General features: G+C 38.0%; 2 protein-coding genes across 2 annotated transcripts in view; one reads left to right on the top strand and one right to left on the bottom strand.

The window, feature by feature from the left end:
• Positions 1–282: 282 nt before the first annotated feature.
• On the bottom strand, positions 283–27,653 carry EXOC3 (exocyst complex component 3). The gene is made up of 13 exons (XM_082479103.1): positions 27,629–27,653; positions 24,500–24,684; positions 20,972–21,191; positions 18,306–18,987; positions 13,689–13,806; positions 10,094–10,219; positions 9,373–9,473; positions 8,791–8,901; positions 7,928–8,078; positions 6,440–6,562; positions 3,116–3,277; positions 1,700–1,827; positions 283–1,256 (listed from the first exon to the last, which is right to left on the bottom strand). Exons 2-13 carry the CDS (start codon positions 24,641–24,643, stop codon positions 1,085–1,087), a joined length of 2,238 nt encoding a protein of 745 aa, XP_082335229.1. The 5' UTR covers positions 24,644–24,684; positions 27,629–27,653; the 3' UTR covers positions 283–1,084.
• Positions 27,031–27,840, top strand: part of LOC309686498 (dynein axonemal heavy chain 5-like) — a gene marked incomplete at its 5' end in the record, with an annotated part of 184,441 nt that continues 183,631 nt past the window's right edge. The window contains 2 exons of the mRNA XM_082499206.1: positions 27,031–27,245; positions 27,396–27,840. Of these exons, the coding sequence (XP_082355332.1) occupies positions 27,031–27,245; positions 27,396–27,840 (660 nt within the window). The remainder of the gene's footprint in view (positions 27,246–27,395) is intronic.

Genomic DNA, 27,840 nt, shown 5'->3' with positions numbered 1-27,840 from the left:
CAAAGTGAGGGATCAAACGGCACAAGATGCGGGTGTCCACAGGCCAAACGAGTTACATATACAAACTGCAGAATGTTAATTAGAACAAGTAGGCTTATATCTTCATTGTACTTGTCTTTGACAACTCTGTTCAGTAGTGACAGAAAATGCCTTCATTGTGTCCTTCATCACATAATTTTAAATTCACAGTTTGCTAGTAATATAATTAGAACAGATAATACTGAAAATTAGCTTTAAGCATTGATCTGAAGACACTATAGAAATAAAACCCAGTATCTCATATTTCCAGAAAACTATTAAATCCAGAGTTTATTCACACTTCAAACCAAACCAACAAACAAAAAGATTTAAATCTCCTGTAAATCTATAAGGATGCAAAGAATACATAGCTGAAGGTAGCAACGGTTTAACATTTTATTGAACTGGTGGTGATTTATGTGCTGTTTTTAGTAAAAAAAAAAAAAAAAAAGAAAAAATGTACCTCATGTGTCTTTATTCACCCTATAATCAAATTGCACGGCAGCAATTTCATTCAGTCCCTTAGTCAGGCAACTGATTTCATAATTAAGTTTTCTGCAATAAACTATTTTACACCAAAGTAAGTACATACACAAAGTATAACGTGAAAGCTGATTGAGGATGTTAATATATGCTCAGTGCAGTGCCATATAAAGACAGTTCTAAATGAGTCTGCTTAGGTATTGTAAGTGATATATGTTAGTATATCCAGCACTAATACAGCTCTGTTGGTTTTGGTATAAATATCTTTGTATGGCACTGCAATGCACCGTGCAAACATATTCCACGAGGAAAATGTATTTGCTGACAGCAAAAATGGCTGCAACAAATGGATCAGTAAAAAGCCCCCTGGCCATTAGAAGCTTCATTTTTCAAACATGACCTTTACATCCATCTTCTTTCAGAAATCTGATTACATTTTCCCCGCAACCAAGTCTTTAGAAAGAAACATGCCTAGCAAGTATCAGTATATATTGAACTTTACTCAAAATAGCATTGCCAAATTTGCCCTCAAGTATTTCACACCTGTTGATCCCAGACCAGTAATGACACACAGAGTTGTCAGTTACTTAAGAAGTTTTGGCACAGTTAGAGTAGGAACTGTAATTTCTTTAAAAATTGGCACATAGTTGGGATTTGGCTGGCTTGGACCTTGATCCAAAGTCTCAATGATAGTCTGCTTCATATCTCTGCTGGCATCGCCTCTCACTGTCAGCAAAGCTGCAATATGGTCATCCCTGCCAAAGGAAAATGGTAAAAATGGCATCAGTAGGAAATGTTGCACAAGTAAGATTTTGTCAGAAATATCACATAGTTTCACTCAGTTTTGGTGTGAATTTAATTCTTCATCAGATCGCTAGTGACTCAGAACTGGCTTTCCCAGCCCAACATAAAGCATATTCTGGCTGCTCTTGGGACTTGAAAACATATTTTATCCTCCTAAAACACAAAATGGAACTATTTTCATTATTGCTTTGCTGTCCTACTGAGTACTGAATAACACGTACTTTCCGGTCCAGCTTACATACACTACCATTATTTTTTATAAGAATGAAAATTACTACATTCTAAAATATGAAAAATATGAGCACATTTACACATTGTTTTAAAATTTGCCCAAGACAACCAAGAAACCATGATGTTATCCATCTGTAATAACTGTGAGGGCAGAGAGAACTACCTGATATCTGGGTATTTGCTGACTAAAGTTGAAACTTCCAGATATAGCAGTGAAGGATCCGTTAGCTTGATAACCTCTGCAATGGCTTCAATGATGTCACAGAGTCCTTCAGTGTCCTCTCCAGAACCCTACAAGATGAAAAGTTAAAAAAAAAAATTTCCTCAAAACAAAAGCATTCCCCCCCAATATTTAAAAACAATGCTTTAATTAGTATTTTGTTCAACAATGCTGTTGAATTCCCCAAACAGCTGATTTTTCAAACATTAAGAAAACAAAATATTTGTGAATTGTCACCATAAGCCTCTTTCCCTGTTCTTCTTCATTCAGAGACTTATACCAGTGAAGAAAGTCACATCTTACAAACAATGTATTGTATTTATCCACATGGTGATACATTCTAGTCTTTAACTTTTGCTAATTTGCCAGCATAAATGTTAGGAATAACTGATGTGAAAGCCAGATGTCTTCTGAAATGTTACTTAAAAACTGCCCCTGCTTTAGCTTTCTTCTAGCCATCTGGCCACCAAGGCAGCTTTCAACAACTGATCCACTGAACTGTAATGTCTATTTAATCTCTGGACTATTTTAGTGCTCTTCGTTCCAGGTCATCTGGTTCTGCAAATCTAGTATTGTTTATTTCATTTATTCCATAACCTCTTCTATCAATGCCTTAATCTGAAACAGATCTTACACAGAATCCCACATAATGAAGGATTCTGATGCAGGAGTTGTCCCAACATCTTCCACAGCGAGTGGAGATGAACGCTGCCCCTTCTCCACCCTCCCCAGTTTTTCAGGCTTTATCTTTCTCTGCATTCTTTTTCCATTTTGTCATCTTTTAGCGTTTGGAGCTTTCCAGCAGATTCCTGCTCCTTATGCAGTTAAAAAAAATATTTAAGCATTAATTTTAGGCCTATCTTGTACGTTGTTTCTCAAGCACCCTTTTTGGCCTGTCTTTCTATTTCTACTGCACTTTAAATGGGGTCAACATACTTGTCTGATTGATTCTAAATGAACACACTGCATGCTACTTAGGTAATAAGTATCACCCTTTCTTCCAGACAGGAAAAGCAAAGCCCAGTTATTTAATTTTTTTTAAAACAAAGAACTGCTTTTTTCTTCAACTTACTACTACAAATTCAGGGTACCTATCTTTGTGAGGGCATTCAGATATTCAGCTGCAGAGAGCTGTATAAACACAAAGCAGTAGAAACTGGGGCTCAGTACCTTTAGCAGCAGGCCCGCGTGCATTCAGAAACTCTGTCTGTGCCCTCAGCTGGCATCCTTGCCATTCGCAAGTCACCCAACATGTTGGAGACATGGAGATCTAATTCTAGCCATTTTTCCCAAGCAGTAAACATACGTGGTTTCTTCTAAATTACCAGGTTAACAGCATTACCCAAAGCAAATACTTACAGCTGCAAGCTTCTTGAACAGAAATCTGAACTGTTCTGCTTCTTTGATCATTCTTTCTGCACCCTCTTTTCTCTCTTCTGCATTCTTGAAAGATATACGTTTTAACATGATTGCTCTGATGTATTCCACAACCACTCTCCGATGGGCCTCAATAGTCATTGTCTGAAAGAAAAGAAAAAGGTGGTGCATTATGCCAGTGATACCTGTAAATGTATTTTTAGTCTCTTAACAATTATTAGGCTTTGAAATGTGTATTTGCACTTAATCACCAGTACACAGTTTTTGCTAACGCTACACATTTTGAGTGGCTTTAGATTTTTAGAATGCTAACAGAAATGAAAACCTGTCCTTCCCTAATGAAAAGTATGTGCCAGTTACAAGAAAGACACAACAAAACCAAGATTTCTCTAATGACACATCTGAATTATTTTTGAGGAGCACCAAAGATAGAAAAAACCCATGAAATAAATTGGATGATCTTTAGAACAGAACTATGCTTGGTCCTGCAGCATTGCTCTTTATATCTGGTCAAGGAACGACCAGCCATCACAGAGGCTTCTGCTGGAGAACTCCAGTATGTCACAGAGAATTCCAGTACATTCCATAAAGCATTGCAGATCTTGCCTACGTGATCTGTGCTCTGTGTCAAGTCTGGTACGAAGCCTGGAGAGCCAGCAGCAGTCACTTTCTCAGATCTTCCCTGACTGCTTTGCTGTTCTGCACTTGTCTTTTTATAGGAAATACCTACTGGTGACTAAGTGAAGCATCTAGTATTGGTGCAAGAGTAATGCTGAGGTTTGGAAATAAAGAACAAAACAAAAAACTGGAAACCTTTACATATTTTTTCAACTCAGAGGTAAGGAGTATCCTTAAATTCCACAAGTCCTCAGGTGTTTTTTTTTTTTTTCCCCTAAACATGGTGGCAAAGTTACTTACGATGAAAAAAAAGCCCGCTTAACAGGTAGTCACAAACTTTTTATCATATTTTATTAGTATATATCAAGCTTTAGTTTCAATCAACATGTTCTTTTGTCAAAACTTTGGAGAAAGGTTTCAGAGAAGATAGAAGAAAAAAAAAAAGAAAAAAGAGAGAACAGCAGATTGCAAAGTATTGGAAGTCACAGCCTTCAATCAGGACACAAAGTCCTGCTCTCAAGACTGTGCAGAAACACCAGTTTACTGGTTGTTCAGGGATGGCTTCTTTTGCATTGGTGGAGTTGATGCCAATTACACAGAGGAAAATTAACTGCACAGAATAGACTGTGGGAGACCGACATGTATGTCCTATTCCACTGAAAAGTAAAGAACAACAGCTCAACCATCACTGAGAAAAAGAACACTCAAGAAGAGCCAACACCGTGATGACAGGGCATTTACTTTACACATGAGGAAAACGGCAAAGCAGAATGACTGTAAGATCCAGATCCTCCCTGCTCCAGAACAGCTTCCTTCCCATTGACTATAGTCTTTTTGCAGGTGCTCTGTTTGTGTGGCTTTTAAAACCTGGATTTTCAAAACAGCGTTAACCAAGAATGTCACCGTAGGGACGGACACGACACTGAACATCAAGTTGCAGCAATCGTACTTTATTTTACAAGCAGTGCTCTTTTATATTCTTTTACCCAGATGCTTATCTATGCATATACTCTACCATTCTACTTTTACCCAATCCGTTCTCACATCACATGCCAGCCAGCCAATGCAATTGTTTATCACAGAATCACAGAATCACAGAATTATCAGAGTTGGAAGGGACCTCTAGAGATCATCTAGTCCAACTCTCCTGCTAAAGCAGGATTGCCTAGAGCACATTACTCAGGACTGCATCCAGGCGGGTCTTGAAAATCTCCAGGGAAGGGGACTCCACAACCTCCCTGGGCAGCCTGTTCCAGTGCTCTGAGCACTGTTCGTGCTCTGGTCAAAGCCAGGATGTTTGCCACCCTTGTTTGCTTCAGCTCTTCTCAGGACTCTCCTAGTCTCTTCAGGGGTATATGGGTATCTGCTTAAGGTCAATGTTAAACTTGCATTCTGATCCCTTGGACCAGCCAAGGTCTCCCACACAAGAATATTTTAAAACCAGAAAAAAAGCCCACCCCAAACCAGGGAAAGAAAAGCGTGTCCCACCCAGTGCTAGAACATGTGGTGTCTTGTGAGTGAGATTTTTTTGTGATGGGAGACAATGGAATAGCAGGTATGATGAATGCCGAAATATGTGTTGGCCATCTTCCCCATAGGGGGGCAATAAACACTACGTGATGAAACACATGGGATTGCAGATTGGTATTAACACTTAAAGAAACTCATGCCGAGCACTATTACCTCACAACAACAAGCCAAATCTGGAAAAGAAAGCTGTTCCATGGATATAGACTAATTCTGGGACTGACCTAACTTATTTTGCGTACTTTTTCTTAACTGAAAATGCATATTATTCACTTACATAATAACGCCTCTAGGATCTGCAAATACTGAAGGTTAAGAGGTCATCAGAGGAACTTTGAGCAGTCCCCTTTATCTCTTTAAGAGTTAAGGTATGAAAGAGTAAGTGTATGATTTTGGAACTGTCTTTTAAGCACTTCTACTTTATAAGGATTTGTTCAAAGACCCCACCAAAATCCTGATCTTGCTAGCTTCAAATATTTCTTAGGGAAATTCTTCTCAGGGAATCATTTAAGACATGCTATCTTAACTACAGAAAATTGACTTTAATTCAATAAAGGATAAAATCAAGTACAATAATACTAAAGATTAAAGGATAATAGAAGAATTGAGATATCCTTTGACAGACCACAAGAAAAAAAAAAAGATGACCTAACGTAGCACATTATGCTGTTGTAACTGTACTTTAAACATGAATTATGCATTTCTTAAACCTTATGGCACCAATTTAACTATACCTCATTGTAAATGTTAAAACTATGAATTACAGAATGTGCATTTATCAAAAAAAGTAATTACAGGCCAAACTAGCAAAATTCATTTCAGACAAGCTAATTTTATCTGACTACAAGCTTCTGAGGAGAGATAGAAAAGCACAAGCTGGTAAGAACACAATCTAGTAACATGCCAATACATTTTCTGGACTAAATCCTGCAACTCAGATCTGTCTTTGACAATATTATATGGCTGTAAACAAAAAAGATGAGGGAGAAATATTAGATTCAGACTTTTACAATGTGATTATGAACATTTTTTCATTTCCAGCGATGAATCAATTCCAATTTCTGTATTCCAATTCTGAATTCCATTAAGTGTTTAGAAATTGCAAACCAACATTATATTCAGAATACTTTAGCACAGTATCATAAAACATTTTGCACCTACCTTTTTATAAGGCTTTTTTATTTTTGCAAAGTCATTGAAATAATCTTCTACAGTGACACAGATAGTCCCCACTGCATTAGACCCCATCAACCACTTCTTTGTCATCAGCTCATTGAGATGTGGCTGAGAAGGTAACAAACATTTGATCAGAACAAATTTTTGACACTTTCATCATATCAGTGCAGTTACAAAAAAATAGAAGACAATTTTAAGTGTCATACATTTCTAAACTACATTCCTTCAAAAGGAATAAGCAGTTAGCGTAGGAAAATGATGTGATCAGTTGTCAGAATGATAGTTGCCACAAAGTGCTACCCTGATACACACACTGGGTCTGTATGTAAACCTACTGCACTAACCTGAGCATTTGTTTCGTATGAATTCCCTAAAATTCTTTATAACATTCTCTATTTAAATGTCTACGCTAAATAAAAAAATTAAGGTCCAAGGACAAAATAGGTGTAAGAGCTGACCAATTTTAAATATGAGGCACTTTTAAACTTGTGATAATGCAACTTCATGCTTGATTTATTGAACTGCTACTGGCTACTCAGTTGTTCCTCTTTGATGGCCCCACAAACTTCCTGTGCCTATACCAAATTCGGTGGCCTATACACTTTACTAGTCTAAATACATAACTCCAGTGTTCTTTAAATCTACGTACCCATCTTGCTTTGTTCTCCCCAGAGGAAGAATTCTTTACCTATTAGAGCACGGTATTTTATAAATGATAATAGTGACTTGTTTGATGTTAATGAATTTCAAAGAATTGTCACTAGAGCAGATGGAGTGTGTTCTCATAATCAGTGAGCATAGTTCATGTGAAATAAAGGTTTTGCTTAAAAGCTCCAATTTTAAAATAAACACTGCTCCCACATCTTTATTAATGTGAGCAATTCAAGGTGTTTACTTTAGTTCAAAATATTATTACAACTCTAATAAGTGCCAGAGCATCTTTCTTCACCCCCACCATTCCTCTAATTTCCCTGTCTCCCTCCCCATACTCCCAATTTCTTTTTAGTAATAAAAATAATTATTTTTTTTCCCTGAGGGATTCTATACAAGAAACTAGAATTCTTAAACATGAAAATTTATCAGTCAGAAAGGGCCCACCTTTAGAGTCAATTAACTATCTTAATTATAAGTGTACTGCACCTGTACAAAGATCATAACTTAATATCAGCAGTAGTTTCCCAAATAATTCTTAAAACACAACTATATAAGGCTAAGTACAATCTGCTAGAAGATATTCACTCTATAAAAAGGACTTGCCCAAAGCCATCCTGTGAAATATAGTTAAGCAACCTTTTGGTCTCCTACATCCAAACTACACCAGTGAAGAACAATACTGACATTTACTGGCATTTTGTCAGCACACCACCTATAAAATATGTTTAGCAATCAAAAGGCTTCATAACAACTTCATTCCTGACTTATTTTTCCTTATAAAATAATACTTCTGTTTTTTTGAGGGAAAAAAGTTCTAACCTCTAAATCCATGAAGACTTCATCTAGCAGGCTAGAGCATCCTTCTTTGGCAATGATGTCTAAAGTTGCATCCATGCTTGCATGACTGCTTGACAACGTATCTTCCATTTCAATTTTCAAGTATTTTCTTTTCAGACTGATTATAGATTCTCTGTGACAAATAACAATGCTTTTCATCATGCACCGATGCACAACTGCATTGCTACTAAGTTTTCAGAGTGCATACACAGAAAGAGATATACTAGATAGTCTTATTTTTGCAAGGGGAAATAATGCCTGCAGCTTGCTTTGGAATCCTTAATTTACCCTGCAGCACGATTTATAGAGTGATCAACCTAGACTACTTGAATGTTGGTAACAAACTACTGCTGATTTGTAGATGAGAATGGCAGCAGATATAGACAAACATGGGGTTGAACACTGAAACATGAGCAATGAGGATTTCTTTCTCCTGTTTTGGTATTTGTAACAGAGCAAGCTCTACCTTCACTTTTCTCCAGTTGAGTTCACCTTGACCACACTGCTTGAGGGTGAACTGTGAGAGATCAAATGTAAGAGAACATGGCTGGCCCCAGACAAACTAACTGCAATGACTTTTTCAAATTCTGAAATTCTTGGAATAACAAGTGGATTTTCACCGGTGAGGGGCAATGGCTTGGCTTGCCAAAGGCAAGAACAATCACAATATCTGCCTCTTAAAACAGTAATATACTTAAACCTGCTGTTGTTTAGTCGGCTAAATGATCTTAACTGAAACTCTCTTTGTATACAAAAGAAGAGAAGGTCCTGGGAACATGTAGTATTATAAATGAAATATCGATATTTATTTTTCCTCACAATACTGCAAGAACATGCAGACTTACTTAAAGGTTTGACAGTTGTTGATGACTGCAATCATGTATTGAACATAGCATTGAGGATACTGACGATTTTTAAGATGTTCTTCTTTATACAACTGTGCTTCATCCTTGTACCTGTAACATATACAACGAATGGTATTAGACAAAAATCTGTAATAACTTAAGTACACCTGTAAGACCAAATGCTCCATAAGGGCCCCTCAGGTATTTAGAAGTATTTTATAAAGGGCTTGTTGCTCATGTGATGTTTAGACTCTGTTCTGGGCAGAATCCAGCCAAGGAGGCACGTTCTGTCTTCTTTATGAGAAAGAAATATAAAAGAAAGCGGAATCGACTCCAAAAATTAGAGTCATTTGCATAGAGGAACTGGAAGTGCCACTCACCAGCACAGAATAACTTTTGTGGTGAAACTGGGGAAGGGAGGAAGAAAGCGAGAAATGGAAAGGGAAGAAAAGCTTGGTTGGCATGGATGTGAGAAAAACAAAGCAATAAAGAAACATCCATAGGAAAAACAAGCATTGGAATCATAAGAACAAAGAGAGGCTGAGGCAGGATAAAGCATTTATATTTTAAAAGTAATGTTACCTTGTTAGAAATGAATTCATTTGTTGAAGACATAGAAGGAGTACCTTTGTTTTCAAATCTTCATTTATCTGAGCAGCCACTTGAAGATTCTGCTCAAACATCTAAGTTAAAAATAGTTTAGTTATGAAGAGAGACCTGTATCAGTGGTAAATCAAAGACAGAACTCCTATCTTGTTAGAGACTCACTAGCACCAGGTCTACGTATGTTTTCTTTTTTTATTTTATTTTATTTTTATTTTTTATTAAAAAAGTGCAGGCAATTGCTGCTGACTAAACCAAAAAAAAAAAATCACTATTTCTGTAAGTATAATTAATAAATTATTGACAACCATTAATATATGCTGCAGTTTTCTCCTGATACTGAAAACAGTTGCATTCTTTCTTCAGCAAAAAAGTACTTAATATTTCTAATTCAGAGCTAAGTAAAAGCGGTTAACTAAATACAAGTATCAACTAAATAGGTTGGGAAAAATACATTTCTAATCTACACATAAAAAGAACTAAAGTTTCTAAGTGTTAAAGTGAAAAAGTCAAATAAAAACCTCAGAAGAAGCAACCCCTCCAACTAACAACTCTACAGGAAAAAAAACAAACTATACTTCAATAGACAAAGAAACAATGGCATTCCAAACACTTTGGTTCCTCCCTCCAGGTCCCTCCATTCCCCCAAATTCATGTACTGCTTCTGTAGATTTTCTAGAATAATGAATTTCTCTTATACCTGAAAAACAATAGCTGGGAGTGTAGTCTGATAGTACCCATCTTGATCTGCTTCTGGTTCAGTTTCTTTTATCCAGTCTTTTTTATCCGTCTCCAGTGCTTTTCGTAGCCAGCCAATAATGTTAGACTACATTAAATAAAGCAACCAAGAAAAAGAAAAGATTTTTTATAATTTAACACAACAAAAAAACCCCACTGCAATATTTGGAATAGCAGCCACTTCCATAATGAAGAGTGGCATAGTAACAGATAATGTTGACCACTCTTGTCATCACCTACAGGATATAGGTAACTTAGACAAACTAAAATTTGCATTTACAAAGACAAAAGTTAGTACTGGTAAACTAGTGGTGTCGTTTGAATCAAGCTTAGGCACATTTTGGAAGGGGAGTGCTCCAAACTCAAAGAGCAAGTAAACATGTTGATTCTGACAAACTGACTAACTTTGGAAGCATTTATTAAGCCTTAGGCTTTAGGTTGCAACTGAATTTTTCAACAATTGAAAAAATTAGGGTAACACTTAATATAGGAAAATTAGCACATATTGTCTTGTAGTTCCTTTTACCTACATTTTAGGAAACTGATGCTTGTTACCGTTGGGGACAAAACCCCAGGATTAGATTAAATGAGTTTTGTTTCTTGGAACTTAAGTGCTACAGAAAATAGTGACGGAGATACAATAGTTGGCTCTTCTCCCATCCAACAAGCACATTCTGGAGCAAACAGACATTAAGAACAACTGTTTTTAGAACTAGATTCAGTCAGTTTTCTGATCGCTTGCATGACACAGATACCATGGACATATTTGTAAGAGTAGACAGTAAAGACCAGCATGTTTGCTAAATATGTATTTGGATTTGTTGATTTGTCTATCTAAAAATATTTTCAAAGGGTTGAAGCTTTCTGCCTCTTTTCTACTTTGTTCACATTTAGTTAAGATCCCTAGTAATATAAAGGTTTATACTTCTTTCCAACGCGTAACAGGTATATTAGTGTGCCTTGCCATGCAAAATTAAACATGACCAGTAAGCATGTACAGAAAGGGCAAAGTCTAAAATAGGTACTTTTTTTTTTTTTAATGTTTACATTTTTTCATGTATTAAATCAATATCTTCCGGTCAAAACTCCTATCATCAGATAGGATAACGGAAGAAACTGAAAGCTACCTTCCTGCACAAGAAAGGCTGTTGACCACAGACCTGTAGTTTTCTTCTTCTCTTTTTGGCTACAGTGAGTGGCCTGCCAAGTGCTGTATCTGCTAAGTACCATCTTCAATTATGTGAAACAATGTACTTTTTTCCTCATAAGCATGGAACTGCTCTGATGAGGTATGATTTGCAAGGAAGAATTAATCTTTTAAGCCAGCAGCCCAGGGGACATCAAAATTTTTCACCTTAAGATCATAATTTACAAGAACTTTTATTCCAGCTGAGGTGCTTGGAAAAAAAAAAATCTATTAGAAATCTGTTAAAATCTATTATCATTTTATTTCTTATGAAAACGAGACATTTTTTAATCAATTTAAACATCAATATTTATTTCCTAATTGTGACTATGAACTTACTTTCATTCACCCAAACAGAACTGGCTATATTTTGTTTATAAGCAGTTTTAAACACAACAGCAAAAGAAATAAAGTATAAGTGGGGATGTGTAGAAAATTAGATCAGCCTGAATCCTGTGAAACATATAGACAGAAAATATTGAAACTGCCTTAAAAAGAAGACACAGCCAAAAATCAAAGCCATCAAATGAAAACCACTCTGTTCAACAGAAGAGCAGTTTTGATTTATTTTATTTATAGAATATAAATACAACATTGTTCTATATATAATATTTTTCAGTAAGTAGGGCAAAACCATTTCTGATAAAACAACATTTTTTCATATTAAGAGGGGACAAAATGAATTCAAAGGCATTTCATAAGTCAATCAAAAGCAGCTTGAGAAAACAAACCAATGTGTTTTTTTTGTCCTAAAGGTAAGTGCAGAAAAATAAACTTGCATAAGTCTTAGTAAAGCTAATGTGAAGCAGAGCCTCTACTGGCAACTTCCTTGAGACGTAACAAGATTGGTTCATATTATTGTGATGAGTATCAAGTCCAAGTAATTGCTGTTGCTGGACATATTTTAGTGGCTGACACATTCAAAGAAGCAAAAAATTCCCCTCCTCTGCTTGGCAGAGCTCCTAAACTTAGGTGGAGTAGGAATTCAATTGAACAATGTAAGAACAGCAAGTCCAAAGTTACAACTATCCCAATATCCAGTCTAAGAAGCAATCAACAGTGGATCTTGAAAGAAAAATACATTTAAAGACCTGACAGTCACATACTGATTCCTTTGCTATGTAGTTGACCAATTTCCAGTGACTCTTAGGATAACCAAGTAGTGTCTTTATATTTAAGATGCACATGAAGGGGCATTCACAAAAGGGAATTATGCTCATGCAGTTGACAAGCATAAAAGGAAAAAGACTTAAAAGAATCAAACTGGCAAACATGAACAACTTGATTACCTTGAAAAGATCGCATCTGTATCAAATTTAGACATAGTTACTACAGGGACCAAGCTGCATTTAGTGGCTTGTAAGTATAGTAATACCTAACATACTAGCACTATGAATTTAGACATATGAACACTGAAATTCCTTTCTTTCTAATAAAATATGATTAATACAGTCTGTAAGCATAATTATTCCTTGAAATGTCATGATTGAAGTCTATAAAATCATCTGACTATAAATTTATAAACAAACCTGCACAAATACAGGCTCGGCAGAGAATGGATTGAGAACAGCCCTGAGGAGAAGGACCTGGGGGTGCTGACTGATGAGAAGCTCAACATGAGCCAGCAACGTGCAACTGCAGCCCAGAAGGCCAACCGTATCCTGGGCTGCATCAGAAGAAGTGTGGCCAGCCAGTCAAGGGAGGTGATTTGGCCCCTCTACTCTACTCTAGTGAGACCCCACCTGGAGTACCGCATCCAGCTCTGGGGCCCCCAACATAGGAAAGACATGGATCTGTTGGACCGGGTCCAGAGGAGAGCCACAAAGATGATCAGAGGGCTGGAGCACCTCTCCTATGAAGACAGGCTGAGAGACCTGGGGTTGTTCAGTCTGGAGAAAAGAATGCTCCAGGGAGAACTTATTGCAGCCTTCCAGAGGCCTACAGGAGAGCTGGGGAAGGACTTTTAGTAGTGATAGGACGAGTGGGAATGGCTTCACACTGGAAGAAGGTAGGTTTAGACTAGATATTAGGAAGAAATTTTTCACTTTGAGGGTGGTAAGGCACTGGAACAGGTTGCCCAGAGAAGTTGTGGAAGCTGCACCCTGGAGGTGTTTAAAGCCAGGCTGGATGGTGCTTTGAGCAACTTGCTCTAGTGGGAGGTGTCCCTGCCTATAGCAGGGGAGTTGGAACTCTATGATCTTCAAGGTCCCTTCCAACCTAAACGATTCTATGATAGTATATGCATATTTATAAAAGTAGGGATATTGAGTTCACATTTGTCACATTAGTTTCCTCTGATGGAGGAACAGCACTGAGGCACTAATGCAGCTATAAACTCATCCAAAGGTGTCCTTATGTTATTATTACTCACAGTAAGCGTTGACATATATTTGCTGAGAAGCTGGTCTACCACATTTTGTGAAATCAGAGGATCCAGAGAATTTACATCCACTTCAGGAGACAGTTCTGAATTTCCCATCATCTCTGTACTGAGTTTTAAAAAAAAAAACAAACAACCAACAAACATTACAGATTAGTAAAGAAAAATGAGACAAAAAGTTAAAAACTATGCTGCTTTTTTTGTACGACCACTGTAAGGGGCAATTTTCCAATATCTATACATTTCAAAAAGTTTTTAATAGTAACTGCAACAATAAATGCATTTACAAGGAAAGTAAATAAAACTACACCAAAGAACGAACAGTATTGTAAAAGCTATAGCCCAGCGTATGTTAAAAAAAGTTACAGACATTTTAAATATTCAACCCTTTCATGTATTTCTAACTTTTATGTACAAGAATTAGCAATTGCTTAAGACTGAATAAAAGCCAACTGGTTCAACCTGTGGGCTCTTAACAGGGGACATTTTTATATGTCCTTTAAATTTCAGAGGTGATGACAGACAACTTTCCTATTCTGAAATTCAGAACGCATCAGAGCAATGAAAAGTACAAAATACTCTCCTCAGAGTTTCTCAAAAGAGCTTCTTGTATCACATCCATACCAAAGCTAAAATAGATTAAAAGAAAATCTACCAATGCTTCCTGTATTGGTACAGAATACACCTAATATAAGATGAAGAGGCATCTTGCAGGCCAAATCTAAGGTGCACTTCATAAGTACTGTATTATAACAGCACCATTGGCTGTAACTGCTTGCAAAGGAAAATCCTTGATTTTATAGGATTAGAAACTAGATCAACCCTCAAAGTATTTTTCCAGTATTATATAAAGTTAACACTTTATGCTGATATTTTGCATCTATGTAAGATTATATAATGAGTTGCTTGTGTAACTAAAACAAAAAACCAAAGCTATGCCAAAGCACAATGTAGCAAGAACTCTTCATATTTAATGCTCAAAAAATCAATAACTCAAACCCACACTCTTCAGAGAGAGCTTTATTAACAGTTGATGGAAATCTATTCAATCATAATAACATAAATAATTTCACATTCCATTTCTAGTGTGCTTTTCAGAAGCAAGCCACAAATGCTATTAAAAAAAATATTCCTAAACAAGTGTTTAGTTTGTCTATTTCTGCAAGGTAAAGTTCTTCTCTGGGTATACGCAGTGAGACAGCACAGTGGTGCTTCCACATCATGGAAAAAAATCTCAAAGCACTAAAAAAAAAAAAAAAAAAAACAAACAATGCTATGGCTAACTACTTAAAAAACAAAATTCTTGTCTTTGAAACCATAAAAGCTATTGTAACGGAACACTTTACATTTGTAGTGTCTTCCTGAGCCTTTAAGAAAAGAGGCTGAAGATATCTTAAGTGGCTCAAGCTATTCAGAAAACTGAATTCCATTCTGTTGCTGTTTACATAAAGAACACATGTAATAGCAGGACCTGCTCTAGGCTTATTCAGGGGAAATGTGAAAAGCTGTTTATGGCACTGTGCCATATTAGAAAATATTTCTAGCCTCATTATACCATCATCATCCCTACTTCACAAGGCCAGATATATTAAATCTTTCTCAAAGCTTATCAACTGAGACCCCAAAACAAAGCCCACAGGCTTCTACCTCCAGCCCCCATTACAAAAATTCTTCCCATACACAAATTCTCTTTCCTGATTGCCACAATCGAAGTGTCGGGGGGGAAAGGAAGTGACAGACAACCTTCTTAGAAGTGTCAGGAGGCTTCTAGCTGTAGGGAAGAGTTATTTCCCTTCAACAGGAAGCTTATATCAAGTTGAAATTTCAACTAGAATTTTATTATCTGGAAACTAACATTTTAGAAAGCTTCTATTCTGCCTCCTATGCCAGGCTTGCCACCAATCCTGCTCCGTCTCATAAAAAGAGGTACTCGATCCAGAGGCAGCATCCAGCTATATAGTACCTTTCCTTCTGTTCCTTAGAGTGAAGATTGTTGACATTGTCTGTAGCAATGGTGTTGAATTCTTAGCAGTGTTGTCAACATTTGATCAGTACCTGATAAAATCATGTTATGAATGTGGGCATCAGGGTCTTACAAGACTTATATTTTCCCTAAAACACAGATTAGGGTCCTGATCCCAGCCTCGTACAGATTTAATTATAGTAGTATGTTTCCAAAGCTCTCATTGACTTAAATATGAAAGAAAAATACATCTAGCATATTCCATCCCACTCAAATATTAAAGGCCATTTTTCCACATGGAACATCACTTTATTTCTCAGTTATGAGTTGAATACAGTTCTAAAAACAGCTTCCAAGACATGCTCTGGTAAAGAGCACGATTCTTTTAAAAATCCTGTCTTGCAAATATTGTAAGCAGAAGTTATGCATGTGTTTCTTATAAATTCATTACACAGAAAAAACACTAAATGCTTCTCTTAATTGGTCAGTATTTTCTCAGCTGGTTTTGAAGTGCAGCTGTAATATGCAAATACAAATTTATATGCTCCCTCTAATATTCAATTTAACAAAAATAGAGAAAGATGAGAAAAGAAAAAACTATCTTCCACCATACAATGTTCCATAAAAGTAAACAAGAAATGCAACAGCAGTTTAGAACCTACTTTTCATATAGGGAAAAGAGGGTGAAATATCACAGAAACACAGTTCTCATGAGGTCATATAGGTCATCCTCTTTCACAGTTTATTATAAACATAGCCCTATAGAGAGTTGTTTATTGTGTTGGTAAGAGATGTCCAGCAACTGAGATTTGGTAAGCTCTGTGAGTATTCTGCTTGAGCACTTTACTTTCCCACACATAAGCCTGAACTGATTTCTTCTTCCTCTGTCCACTACGAACATACAGAACAGCTAATTATCATCCTCTTTATAACAGTTTATCATAATCTATAAGAATGCAATTATTGCACTGCCCTCTCAGGCTTTTTTTCTTTTTTAAAATTTTCTTTCAAGTCAACAGAAACTCAAAGCCTTAGTTTTTTCCTGCGATACTTCCTCTAATTTCCATCACACTTGTTACATGCATATACAGGGGAGAAATCTCAGCATTTTCAGATACCTTGTACAATATCTGCTCCTCTCACTGTTTTGCTTCCTTTGAAAGACTTTGCCATCAGAAGCTACAGGCCACATAACTTGCTTTAGCAGGAATGATTCCTTTTTCATTTGTTTGCCTTGTAAATAAATGCAACACTGGCTTTCCTCCCTCCCTTTGCCCTTCCTATGACGGAGCACACGGATTGAGAGATTTCAGCTTTGAATTGTCTAACTCAATAGCAATCTGCTCTACCTTCTGGGGGAAGGGCAATTTTAAGACCACGAATTGTCCTACTGGAACATCAGCCCCAGGACATAAGTGAAGAACCTGGGCACCTAGGCCATGCCCCTGTAGGTAGAGGGATTCACATATTTCTGATTATCGTTCATTGTAGAGTTATTCCTCTGGCCTTCTATTAACAAAGAAGAAAAGGCCAATGAACTCAACTCCTTTATCTTATCAGTAGCTGTACCCTTATTAGTAGCTGCATCTCTCATATACCCTGCACAGGTATGTAAGTATGCGTTAGTGGTTGCTCCTGATCATTCCTTGCAGGCAAGTGAAGCAGAACTTTGCAGTGTAGAGCAAAGCACAGAGTTCTAAACATGAAATGAATCTTAAAGCTGGTTATAACAATTCTACAGAACAGTATCATCTCATACCTATTTGCTTTATGGTATTATATTCTAAACGTATGAAGCATCCAATTTCTTGAATTAGTGAGACTGAACAATTGAAGACAGCAAAAGTGTACACAGTGCAGACTCTGGGTCAATGCCAGCTATTGAGAACAGGATTAGAGTCATGAGCCACAGAAAGACTAGCGTTACTTTTTCCCAAACAAATCAGTTGCCCTAGTAACTACATGCCAGCAAAAACTAAACAGTTGCCATTTGAGCTGTTTCTATCTGGAGGATGAAAAAAAAAAAAAAAAAAAAAAGACAAAATGCTTAAGTTATCCCAACAAATCACACCACTCAAAAGAAAAGAGTTTAAAGAGTATCACAGGAGACAACCTGTAAGCAGAAATTCTTCTAAATAAACAAATCACCATACAGTTCTGAGAAAAAACCTGAAGGAAGTTACTACATTCTTTCCATTTAACAGTAATGAAGCAACACTGAAACAGTCCCAAACCCTGTAAAAAAGAACAATAGAAAGTTAATAACCATACAAATCTTCTGGGGCTGTGGCCAACAACAGGCATTTTGTTTCACATACATGAGCTCTCGGTTTCTTCTGCTCTTTGCAATACTTCACCAAACCAGCACACAAATACAAGGTTACTCTAGCTTCAAACAGGTCGAACTGCATTAAAACTTTAAGCTTACAAAGCAACTCAAAAGTCACATATTAGAAAATGCAAACAAGTTTTATGAAGCAATTTCCAGAAAGCAAATGCGTAACAAATATCAAACCAGCACGTTTTTTAGTTATCCCTCTTTTGTTTTATCTTCTTATATGTTAATATACACAAATATTAGCACATAAGAGTAAGCATGCAAAACAGTTTAACTATTGCTAACAGAAAAGATAAGGGGACCTTACCTTTTGTATGTATTTAAAACCCAAGTTAGAAGGCTAACAATCTCATTTGCTTCCAGATCCTCTGCAGCAAGCTCTTGCATGCGGGTGGACAAAGCTTGATGGTACATGTTTAGCAATTTGTTGAAAATGTCATAATGTGGAGGAAAGCATTGATCCAACAGGGTTTTAGCCACAAGCAGGTCATCGAGGACATATTTACGTATGATTTCTAGATGGCGCACAAGCCACATTTTGTCAGATTCTCTAGTATCTGCTTGAGTGCCTTCAATTCGTGTGCTCACAGTTCTTTCTAAAATGTTGAACATCTTTTCTTTCCACTTCTTTGGTCTGCCAGGAGGTATAAAACCAGTTTGTTTTTTCCGGTCTAACATGCGCCTGTCAATTTTCTCCTCCCTCTCAATTATCCTAACAACAGAAACAAGCAAGGTTGGATCTCGACGGACTGTAACAAGAGATCTTTGAACCACCATCCAAAGTTGCTTTGCCAACTCCTCAGAAAGTTTCTGCATATCCCCAAAGTATGTATGGATGAGGTTCATGTCATGTGTGTTTTTGCTGTCCATGCGATACTGCTCATACATCAGGTTATCACGAGAACACTCTAAATCCATCAGTTTTCGATGAGCTTGCAAAAGTTCCCCTCGCTCAATCAGATCTTGGGTCTCCCTGACTATCTCTGGAACTGAAACAGCAGCAAAAAGGAAGAAAAAAAAATAAACCACCACAATTAAAATACAAAAAAATAAACATAAGACAATAAAAATATTAGGAAACAAGACAGAAAACAGCTGTAGTAATTATTTTGAAATAATTTAAAGGAAATTATTTTGAAGTATTAAAAATTGCTAGTAAATGTTATGTATCTTCCTACTTTTGTTAACTACAATGCTCCATTTTGATCAGTGGCTAAATAAACTAAGAATATAGTGCCAACAGAACATAATTTCCTTTCTCTTCCTTGCTCCCTCCTTAAAAAGAAGAAAAGGTCCATGAAAGTCTACCATGAAGCAAATTGCAGTAAAAGCCTTTTGTATAAGAAAGCTAGTAACTTGGCCTGACTAAAAGTCACTTACCCTGTTGAACCTGAGGCTGCATATACCAACAAATACTGAATTTTACATCCTTGAAGGAACAGTTTTTCCCTGCCTATGGCAAAAAGGAAGAATAGGAATTTTCTGTATTAATTTTCAGCATTTGAGGAATACTATAGAAGAGAATTAGGATCCTGAGGGGGAAAGAACTGAAAATCTCAGCAGAAAAACTGTCACTACAAACAAGGCAGCTAATGACAAACTGGCAACCCCAAAAATGATTGAAAAGACAGTTACACACCATCATTAAATATGACGAAAACCACTTCGGTTTATAAAACATTTGTTTTACTCATAGTGAAGTTAACATCAACTATACTGTTTAACAATCATGGGGGGAGATGCTTCACACTAAAACCCCCTCAGAATGACAGAAAATAAAAGGCTCGTTGTCTCAATTGCATTCATCAGTGTGAAAGAAAATAACATCTCCAAAATAACTCAGCACTGGAACATACAGAATTGTGTTGTTCTTTGTTTTTTATTGCTAGACATTGCATGCAAATAGAAATACTACTCTAAGTTGCACACCATATCCCACTTTGGTACTGTAGCAGTAAGACACACTCTTACAGAGATTAAACAAATCAACATGGCATGACTGGGAAACAATTTTTCTTTGTAGCTACATTTTGTGAATTACTATCAGGAGAGAAGGGTAGATAAAAGACTATTTAAATGAAATCAAAGAGGTAGGATAGGTTTAGCACCCATTATAGGAGTAAAATTCTTAAAGTTACCTATAAGCAGAAAAGCCCTGGCAAGGAATTCACCCAGATTCAAGATGGAATGGAATGTGCACCAAAAAGCCTGCATAAAAGGACAGGGGTAATCCCATTTTCTTTATCTTTATGGTATTCAGTATCTCACATTAATATTATTTAATTTTGCAAACCTTTGTAGTTACGCAGTCATGCAAGGAAGAAGTGTCTCCCATGTATAATTTCTTTATGCATGGGTTGGCTTCTGTGATTGTGCTGCCTGATTCTGAAGCAAGGATTGTGCACAGTTGAAACTGAACTTCAGGTAGTTTATACTGACACTTATAACATCAATGGAAATCCTTGAGGCTCTCAACTATTGTGTGAGAAAGACTGCCAGGGAATCTTTGACTAGGGATCTTGCTGGTTCCTATTTTGCCTTTGTTTGCAAAAAATCTTGCTTCCTAAAATCATCAGGGACTATTTTTACCCAACAGGCTTGCTGTAGGTGCCCAACTCACTGGCAAAATTCCAGATCTTTCCAAATCTCTCTGCGCATGCTGCTTGCATATTTCAGTCTTTTATACTAAACATGCTATCCCTGCTACTGATTGCTAGCAAGAAGCTTCTTTGTGACTTGTGTCTGATGATGAGATAGGCCAGACTAGAAGTTCTTACAGTGCAATTTAGATTTGATATATATTAAATGATTACCAGCTACATCTGTGAATGGGATGTATAGGTGATTCTTCCTTAAGTCTTCATTCCCAGTGAAGTTCAAAGTTCTCAATATTACTTGATAACCTTACAGCTGTTAATACCATTTTAAAGCGCTTTCAGTTCATGACAGATTACATAAAGAACATTAGATTACCTGAAAAGATGTTCTTGAGATTTTCTACAGCAGCTGCCAGTTGGCTATGTTGCACTACAGCATCCTTAACATCCTTGAGGTTTTCTATGGTGTTGATGCTCTGTCTCCAGTCCTTATTGACATCTATCAAAGACTGTTGAATGTCCTTTACATCATTCAGTGCATTGTGCAGTTGACTTAAACCTGTTCGTACTCCATCTAACTGCGACTGAATCGCTGCCTTAAATACAAACAAAACGACAAAGAAAGAACTCACATCAATCATTATGTATTTTCAACACCTCTCAAGAATTACTTTTCATTTCATTATCTAACATCTCTCAGAGAAAAAAACAACTGAAAAGGTACTATTACAGTTTACCAAAACCAAGTAACTTACTCTGTGTTTGCACACACATTCTTTTTTTGAGGTTCTGAAGCTGCACAAATCTAACATAGGAGCTTAGGCAAATAGATCATCATCTTTATAAATATACACTAAACCAGGATCATGGGAAGGCAGAATGAGATTTCTTTGTGTTTCCTTCATAAATTCATTTCAAAGGGGGATAACAGAAGAAAATTGATTCAGATGTTTCAACAGAATGCTTGGTATGTACAGATTCACAAAGTATTTCACCCAAGCAATTACAAGCTTTCAAGTTTTGACTGACAACAGAAAACATTCTAAAAAAAAAAATAAATCTGGAGTGTTCTAAAAAATAAAACACCCTCTGGCCTGTGGTGCCAGAAAGCCAAAATAATCAAAAGGAATCCAGTCAAAACAAAAAACAACAAAACCCCAAACTGAATAAAATTTTGACACTCTGAAACATCAACAACCAGACCAACAATCTAGACTATTATGGCATAAAGAGAGGTTATCGATATAGATATCTCTTGCCACAGTTGACACTTGAAATAATGACTCTTCAAATAGGCTATTAGTCCTGAATATCATTTGACAGTCCAGACACCTTACAGAACATGCATTATAGTGCGTACCTGAGTGAAAGAAATCAGATCGCATCCACAGAATGTTTTTTATGTATGTATTTTTAAAGAAATCTGACTAAGATTAAATCAGGTGAGTGGAGAATGAAACTGGCAAAACCAGACTTTCAAAAGACAAGCCAAAGGCCAGACATCAGTGAAACCTCAGTTGCATATCTCAAGGACTTGAAGTAACCAGTAAAGAAATGAGGGACTAATGGTTTTGCTAAGCTCAAAACACATTTTTTGCCATACTTTTAAAGCCAAAAAGCTTGGGCAGTCATGGAACTTTCTGTCTGATGCTAGAAGCCAAAGAGGAAATCCTGCTAACTATGAACAACATTTATTGTGTTTTAAATGTACTGGGAAAGTCCCAGGAAAATGCAGTGATTCTTAAACTACCACTATTTATGTACTTTCAAATTACGACATGCTGATTTTATTGATAAAAATGTATTTTCCTGTCAGACTCAGTACAATCAAGCAGTGGTAAGGCATTTTTATACAGTATTTATCTACAGAACTGCTGCACTAACACATTTTTCCTCTACAGGAACTGAGGTAATTAGGATACTGAAATTCAACATGATACTGAAACATAATCTTCTGAAGCTTGTTTGTCTTCTAATAGTCAGCTGGGGCCAGGGGAGGGGGGTGGGGAGCAAGGCATGTCCTAGCATTACTGAATTCACTTCCTAGAATGTATATTCATCTTAGATTGGACTGACCATCACTGTTAAAAAAAAAAAACAAAAAACAAACAAAAACAAAAACCACAAAAGAAAACAAAACTAAGCCATGCTAGGAAAGGGCTCAAACCTCTTTTCAAGAGACGACCCTCAACATTAAGCTATGGAACCAGGATCCTGGCTGCCTGGTCTCCCTAGGGCCCTATGGCACACATTCATGATTGCACAGGTAAGAATAAAAAGGTGGGGTATTCAAGTGTGTTTATAACCCATGACCTAGGAACTCTCCTAGGATACATATACAGTATTTCTTCAGGGTGGAAGAAAACCAAAAATCTAAGTTCTCCCATTGACTAAGTGCACAAAGATGGCTGTTAATGCTCATAACTTTCCAGGCTCTGGAACAGAGTCCAAGCCGCTCTACATTTTGGACTGCAGAGCCCAGAAGTACCAGCCTCCAGTGCTAGCTGGTGCTTATTCACCCATTGTTTCAGAGTTCTGCTACCAATCCTTACAAATACTGCTTTGCTAACTGCCATCAGTCTCACACGTGAAGCAGGTAAGTTTGTCACATTTCAAAGCAGTTCTTTCTGTAAGAATTTATATAATGCAGGAAATATCTTCCCAGAGAAGGATGTAAGAAATTGACATGACTAAATATTTGGGATAGGATGTAGAGAGGAGTAGGATAACCAAGTGGAGGAGATGCTGGGTTTTTGGGCAGAACACCATTCCAGATCTCTGCTGCTTCATCCCTGTAAGTGACAACTATTATCCTGGTTTTCCACCCTTCACCCTTGATAAACCTGATTCATCTGAAGAAAATTATGACACAGATGAAAGCATACCCAGTAAGAAAGAAGCACCAGCATGTTCACACTAAAAGATTTACCAAGTGTTCATTCACAAAGATGAAGCAGCTGAAGTTTTTCAACAGTGATCCAACCTCAAAAGTCAGCAACTCATCCAGCTCATGTTCCTGATGACCCTGTCTCTCCATCTTCCACACCACACATATACACAATTTGAATACAGAGCAAGAGTACTTCTTACATCCTCTCTGTGCTCCCATCCTTCATAGTAATTCTTATGGGAAAAAACTGCTTTGCTATCCACTGCATCACTAACCATCACCTGTTTCAGAAATATATCCTGAACAGATTAATGGGTATTGTACTTCTTTTTGGAACAGGTATTTCCGACAATCTACAGATGACTGAAGTTCAGGCAACTTAAGGAAAATGACAAGGAAACTTCTTAGGTATAAAGTGGATTTAGGCATTTATAAAACTTACAAAGTTATGTTTAGTCATTACTGTCTATAGAAGCAGTCAGTAGGCAAAAGACTGTGCTCATATATTATAAATAGATCACAGTAACTAAATAGTTGATCCATTATTAATGGACTCCACCATATGCTTCCTGCCTTAAAACTGAAAAACCCAGTCCAAGTCATCAGGAAAATTTTTGTTTCTATGCTACAGACAAAAATTACTGCGTAATTTGCTAACAAATGTTTTCACTGTGAAAGAAGACAGGCTCTCTTCTACTTCACGCAGACTCCCACATAGCAAATGGAGTTAAATCCAGTTGGCAGCTAGTCACAAGTGGTGTTCCACAGGGCTCGGACCTAAGAACACTTGAAATTCTTGAATAAAATTTCAGTGAGATATACAGCATTAGTTTGTTTTACTTACAGGATGAAAAATTTCTGTTCTGGACATAGACCAAAAAATTAAAGTCCATGGTTTAAAACTATCTGGGTGAAAACATAGAAGGAAAAAAAAAAAAAAAAAACAACAGAAGAAAAAACTAGAAAGTACATTCATGCTGCACTGTGGACACTCAGGTTTATCAAACTTCATACCTTGAGTCGAGCTTCTACTGAAGCCTTCTTACGAGCTTCCCTCCTGCGGTACTGTTCCACTTTATCCAGCTGATCAGGACGCTGAAGCATTCCCGCTACTCTCTGAACAGCTGTTGCAACTGCTTCCCTATCCGTTTCCTCCATTATTGATTAGTACTTCAAAACGCCTTCATAATTTAACAGTACTGAAAAGAAATATGACATTTTTAGAAAATATATTTTCAGTTGATGGCTATTTGTCATTTCAAAGTTAACAATTTGAGAACTAACTTTGGCAATAAAAAACCGCAACTTGACAGAAGCATCACTAGAAAGCATTACAAACAGGAGGAATGGGAATTCTAAGAGAGTCGCATTTGAAGTCACTTAACTCTGTTTCATTAGTCTACCTGAAATGTTCTCTGGTTACTGTTTTTTCATTTACCTTGCTCTCTGTAAGTATGTATCAAAAAGAGAGAACAACAACAAAAAAAGAACAGCTGATCTTAATTAAAAAGAAAAAAATTCTATCTTACCCTAGAGTAGATTAGCCTATTAAAAGGGTAATGAGATAACTGTAAGGAAATCTTGTGGCAAGTCCAAGCAAAAATCCTAACTCTTCCTGAACTAGAATCTGCTGAAGCTGAGAACACCATAGTTCCCCTGCAATAGCTCAAATTTGGTACCAAAAGTGTCAAGAATGGAGCTGTGGAAGCTCTGAATCCAGAGACTTAGCTATAAAACACTTCCATTTACACTTTTGATGGATGATTTTTTTTATTTTTTATTTATTTCCTACTCTTTGTTTTCAGTTCTTCCCACAGCATCACTCCTTCAGAGATGTAGGTCTGCAGGGAAATATTAATCAAGTATTTCACCTACGTCTCCAGCAGAATTTCTAGTGAAGTTGAGACATGCATGCAAACTAGTATTAGATTTAAAATGCAGAAAAGGTAGAATTTGCTGGCCATCAAACAAGACCTGTTCTCTCGAGCTAGCTAATTATACTAATAGAAGACAGGGAGGATCCCAGTCAACAAAGATGCAAAAACACGATGCCCCCGTAACTCCAAGGAACACATCTGGAGTTCCTCTTTCCTTCCAAATGGAAAGGAACAGTTTACATCTTCACTCTTGGAATCAAATAGAACATTTTAGGTTCTGCTGCCATTACTACAGATTATAGTCTGTCATATCCATATTATTCCTTGAAAGTATAGCTTTCAAAGCATCACTTAATCTCAACAGATTAATTAGTGATCTGACGAAGAGCTGCGCCAGGTGCACAGAACTGGAAGAGCAAAAGCGAGAAAACCCATGGGTCAAGAGAAAAACAGTTAATAGGTAAAGGAAAGAGGAAACAAACAAACAAACACCCCTGAACCAAATCAATCAAAACAAAAAAAACAGGTGAAGCAAAGGAAATTGCTCACCACCCACCATAGGCCAACCACTGCCCCAGCTAGTCTCTGAACAATGGCCACCCTGGAAGCCACCTCCCCTGCTTTCTTCTTCCTCTATCCAATTTTTTACTGCTGAGCATGACATTATATGGTAGGGAATATCCCTTTGGCCAGTTTGGGTCAGCTGTGCTGGCTGCATTCCCCTCCAATCTCTTGCCCACCCCCAACCAACTCAAAGGGAGTAGAAGGCTGAGTAGGAAAAAAGAGAAAGCCTTCACGCTGTGCAAGCACCCTTCAGCAACAGCCACAACACTGGTGAGTTATCAACACTGTTTTAGCCACAAATCCAAAACACAGCACCATACCAGCTGCTGTGACTAAAGTTAACTCCATCCAAGCAAGACCCAGTACAGCATTATTGGAATTAGTCATTTTAGAACTTAACAGAGTTAAAAAAAATTCCAGGCAAGCGTTGCATAAGAGCTACTCTGTAAGACCCTAAGTCTATATCTCAAATTCCTTCACCTGCTATCTCAAGATCCATATCTCTAGTATCTTCAAAAGTTGCATGCATAAGTATGCACTTATTCCAGAGTTATTTCTACAGTGTAAACTCATGGCCTACTTTACCTCCTCAGCTGTGCAACCATAACCATCACTTCTCTGCTACTGGCCTCTTTACTTCAAATGAGGTTTGATTTCCCATGATACATCTCAAGGTGCAGAACCTATTCCTACCACTCACACTTTTGAATGAATATACTGTTTTTGTTTAGCTCAATCCATTTCCAAGTTATCAAGACTACATCTATAATTAAAAGTTATTTTAAAATATGAATTTATTGCAGAAATGGTATCTACAATAGACAGTTTTATGCTGAATTACTGCCTTTACTAACAACTCTGGATACATTCAACAGTGTTACAATAGCTTTAACTCACACAGCCACTACCCAGGCACATGAACAAAGTTTATAGTCGGTATCCTGTAATCTCCTAACCGATTACATACTAACTTGCTTGGGTAGAGAGGTTGTTGCACAACTACTAACCATTCAAAACGAAGCACAAACTTTAAGAAACCATGTCAACTTTACACAGAAGCTGTTAGCCAAAAGCACAAACGTCTTCACAGCTATGCACTGGAAGATGCGAACAAAAGAAAGTCCCGAGCAGTCCTGGAAAGACTTCAGCTGCAAGCACACCCTCCTCCTCCGGACTCAAGCACCGGCCGGGAGCCTAGAAGGGAGCCAGCGAGAAGGACAGGCTCACAGAGGGCGGCCCATGCCGCAGCCCTCGGTGGGAACAGCCCCTGCCCCCTCCAGAAAGGCGCTACAGGGCTTGGGGCGCTCAGCGACACCCGGGTGCAGGGCACAACCCCTCACAGCAAAGCCCGGACGAAGCTGCGGCAGCCCCCGGCCGGTAGCCTCAGCTCCCCCCCCCGGCAGCCCGGCTCCTCCCCGCCGCGCTCCCCGACGGATCTGCCTCAGCTGGAATTACTCGCACTGACGCAGGTGCCCGTCCCTGCCGGGCAAAGGCCGGAGACCTGCCGCCGGGCACGCCGGCGAGGCTGCAGCCCCACCACACCGAGCTCCTTCAGCCCCTGACAGGGCCCCACGGACACTGACCGCGCCGGAGGATCCCTCAGTACCCGCTTCAGCCCCACCATCCCGAGGGGATCCCCGAATCGGCTCGGCTCGGCCCAGCCCAGCCCAGTCCCCCTCCGCTTCCCCCCCTTGTGCCAGACCTCGAGTCGCTACCGATAGCGCCAGCCCAGCCGGAGCCGGCCGGGCGGCGCTCACCGGCCGGGGACCGCTAGCAGAGGACCAGCGGCGGGGGCAGAAAAAACCGGGGCCGGAGCCGCAACCGTCACTTACCGGCTGCCGCCCGCCCCTCGCGAAGGGACTGACAGTCCGCCAGTGCGCACGCGCCGGGCACCCGCCGCGGCGACCCGAGCCG

The sequence above is a fragment of the Vanellus vanellus genome (assembly GCF_965231255.1).
Source record: "Vanellus vanellus genome assembly, chromosome: 2".
NCBI lineage: Eukaryota > Metazoa > Chordata > Aves > Charadriiformes > Charadriidae > Vanellus > Vanellus vanellus.
This window is presented reverse-complemented; position numbering and strand designations above follow the sequence as displayed.

What these genes read in the sequence shown, in the direction of transcription:
- EXOC3 (XM_082479103.1), bottom strand. Translation starts at nt 24,643, where the DNA reads ATGGAGGAAACGGATAGGGAAGCAGTTGCAACAGCTGTTCAGAGAGTA. An exon ending in CAGTAGAAGCTCGACTCAAG is followed by an intron (nt 21,192 to 24,499) that starts GTATGAAGTTTG and finishes TTTGTATTTAAG; the next exon opens with GCAGCGATTCAGTCGCAGTT. An exon ending in AAGTCTTCATGGATTTAGAG is followed by an intron (nt 6,563 to 7,927) that starts GTTAGAACTTTT and finishes TTACCTTCTCAG; the next exon opens with CCACATCTCAATGAGCTGAT.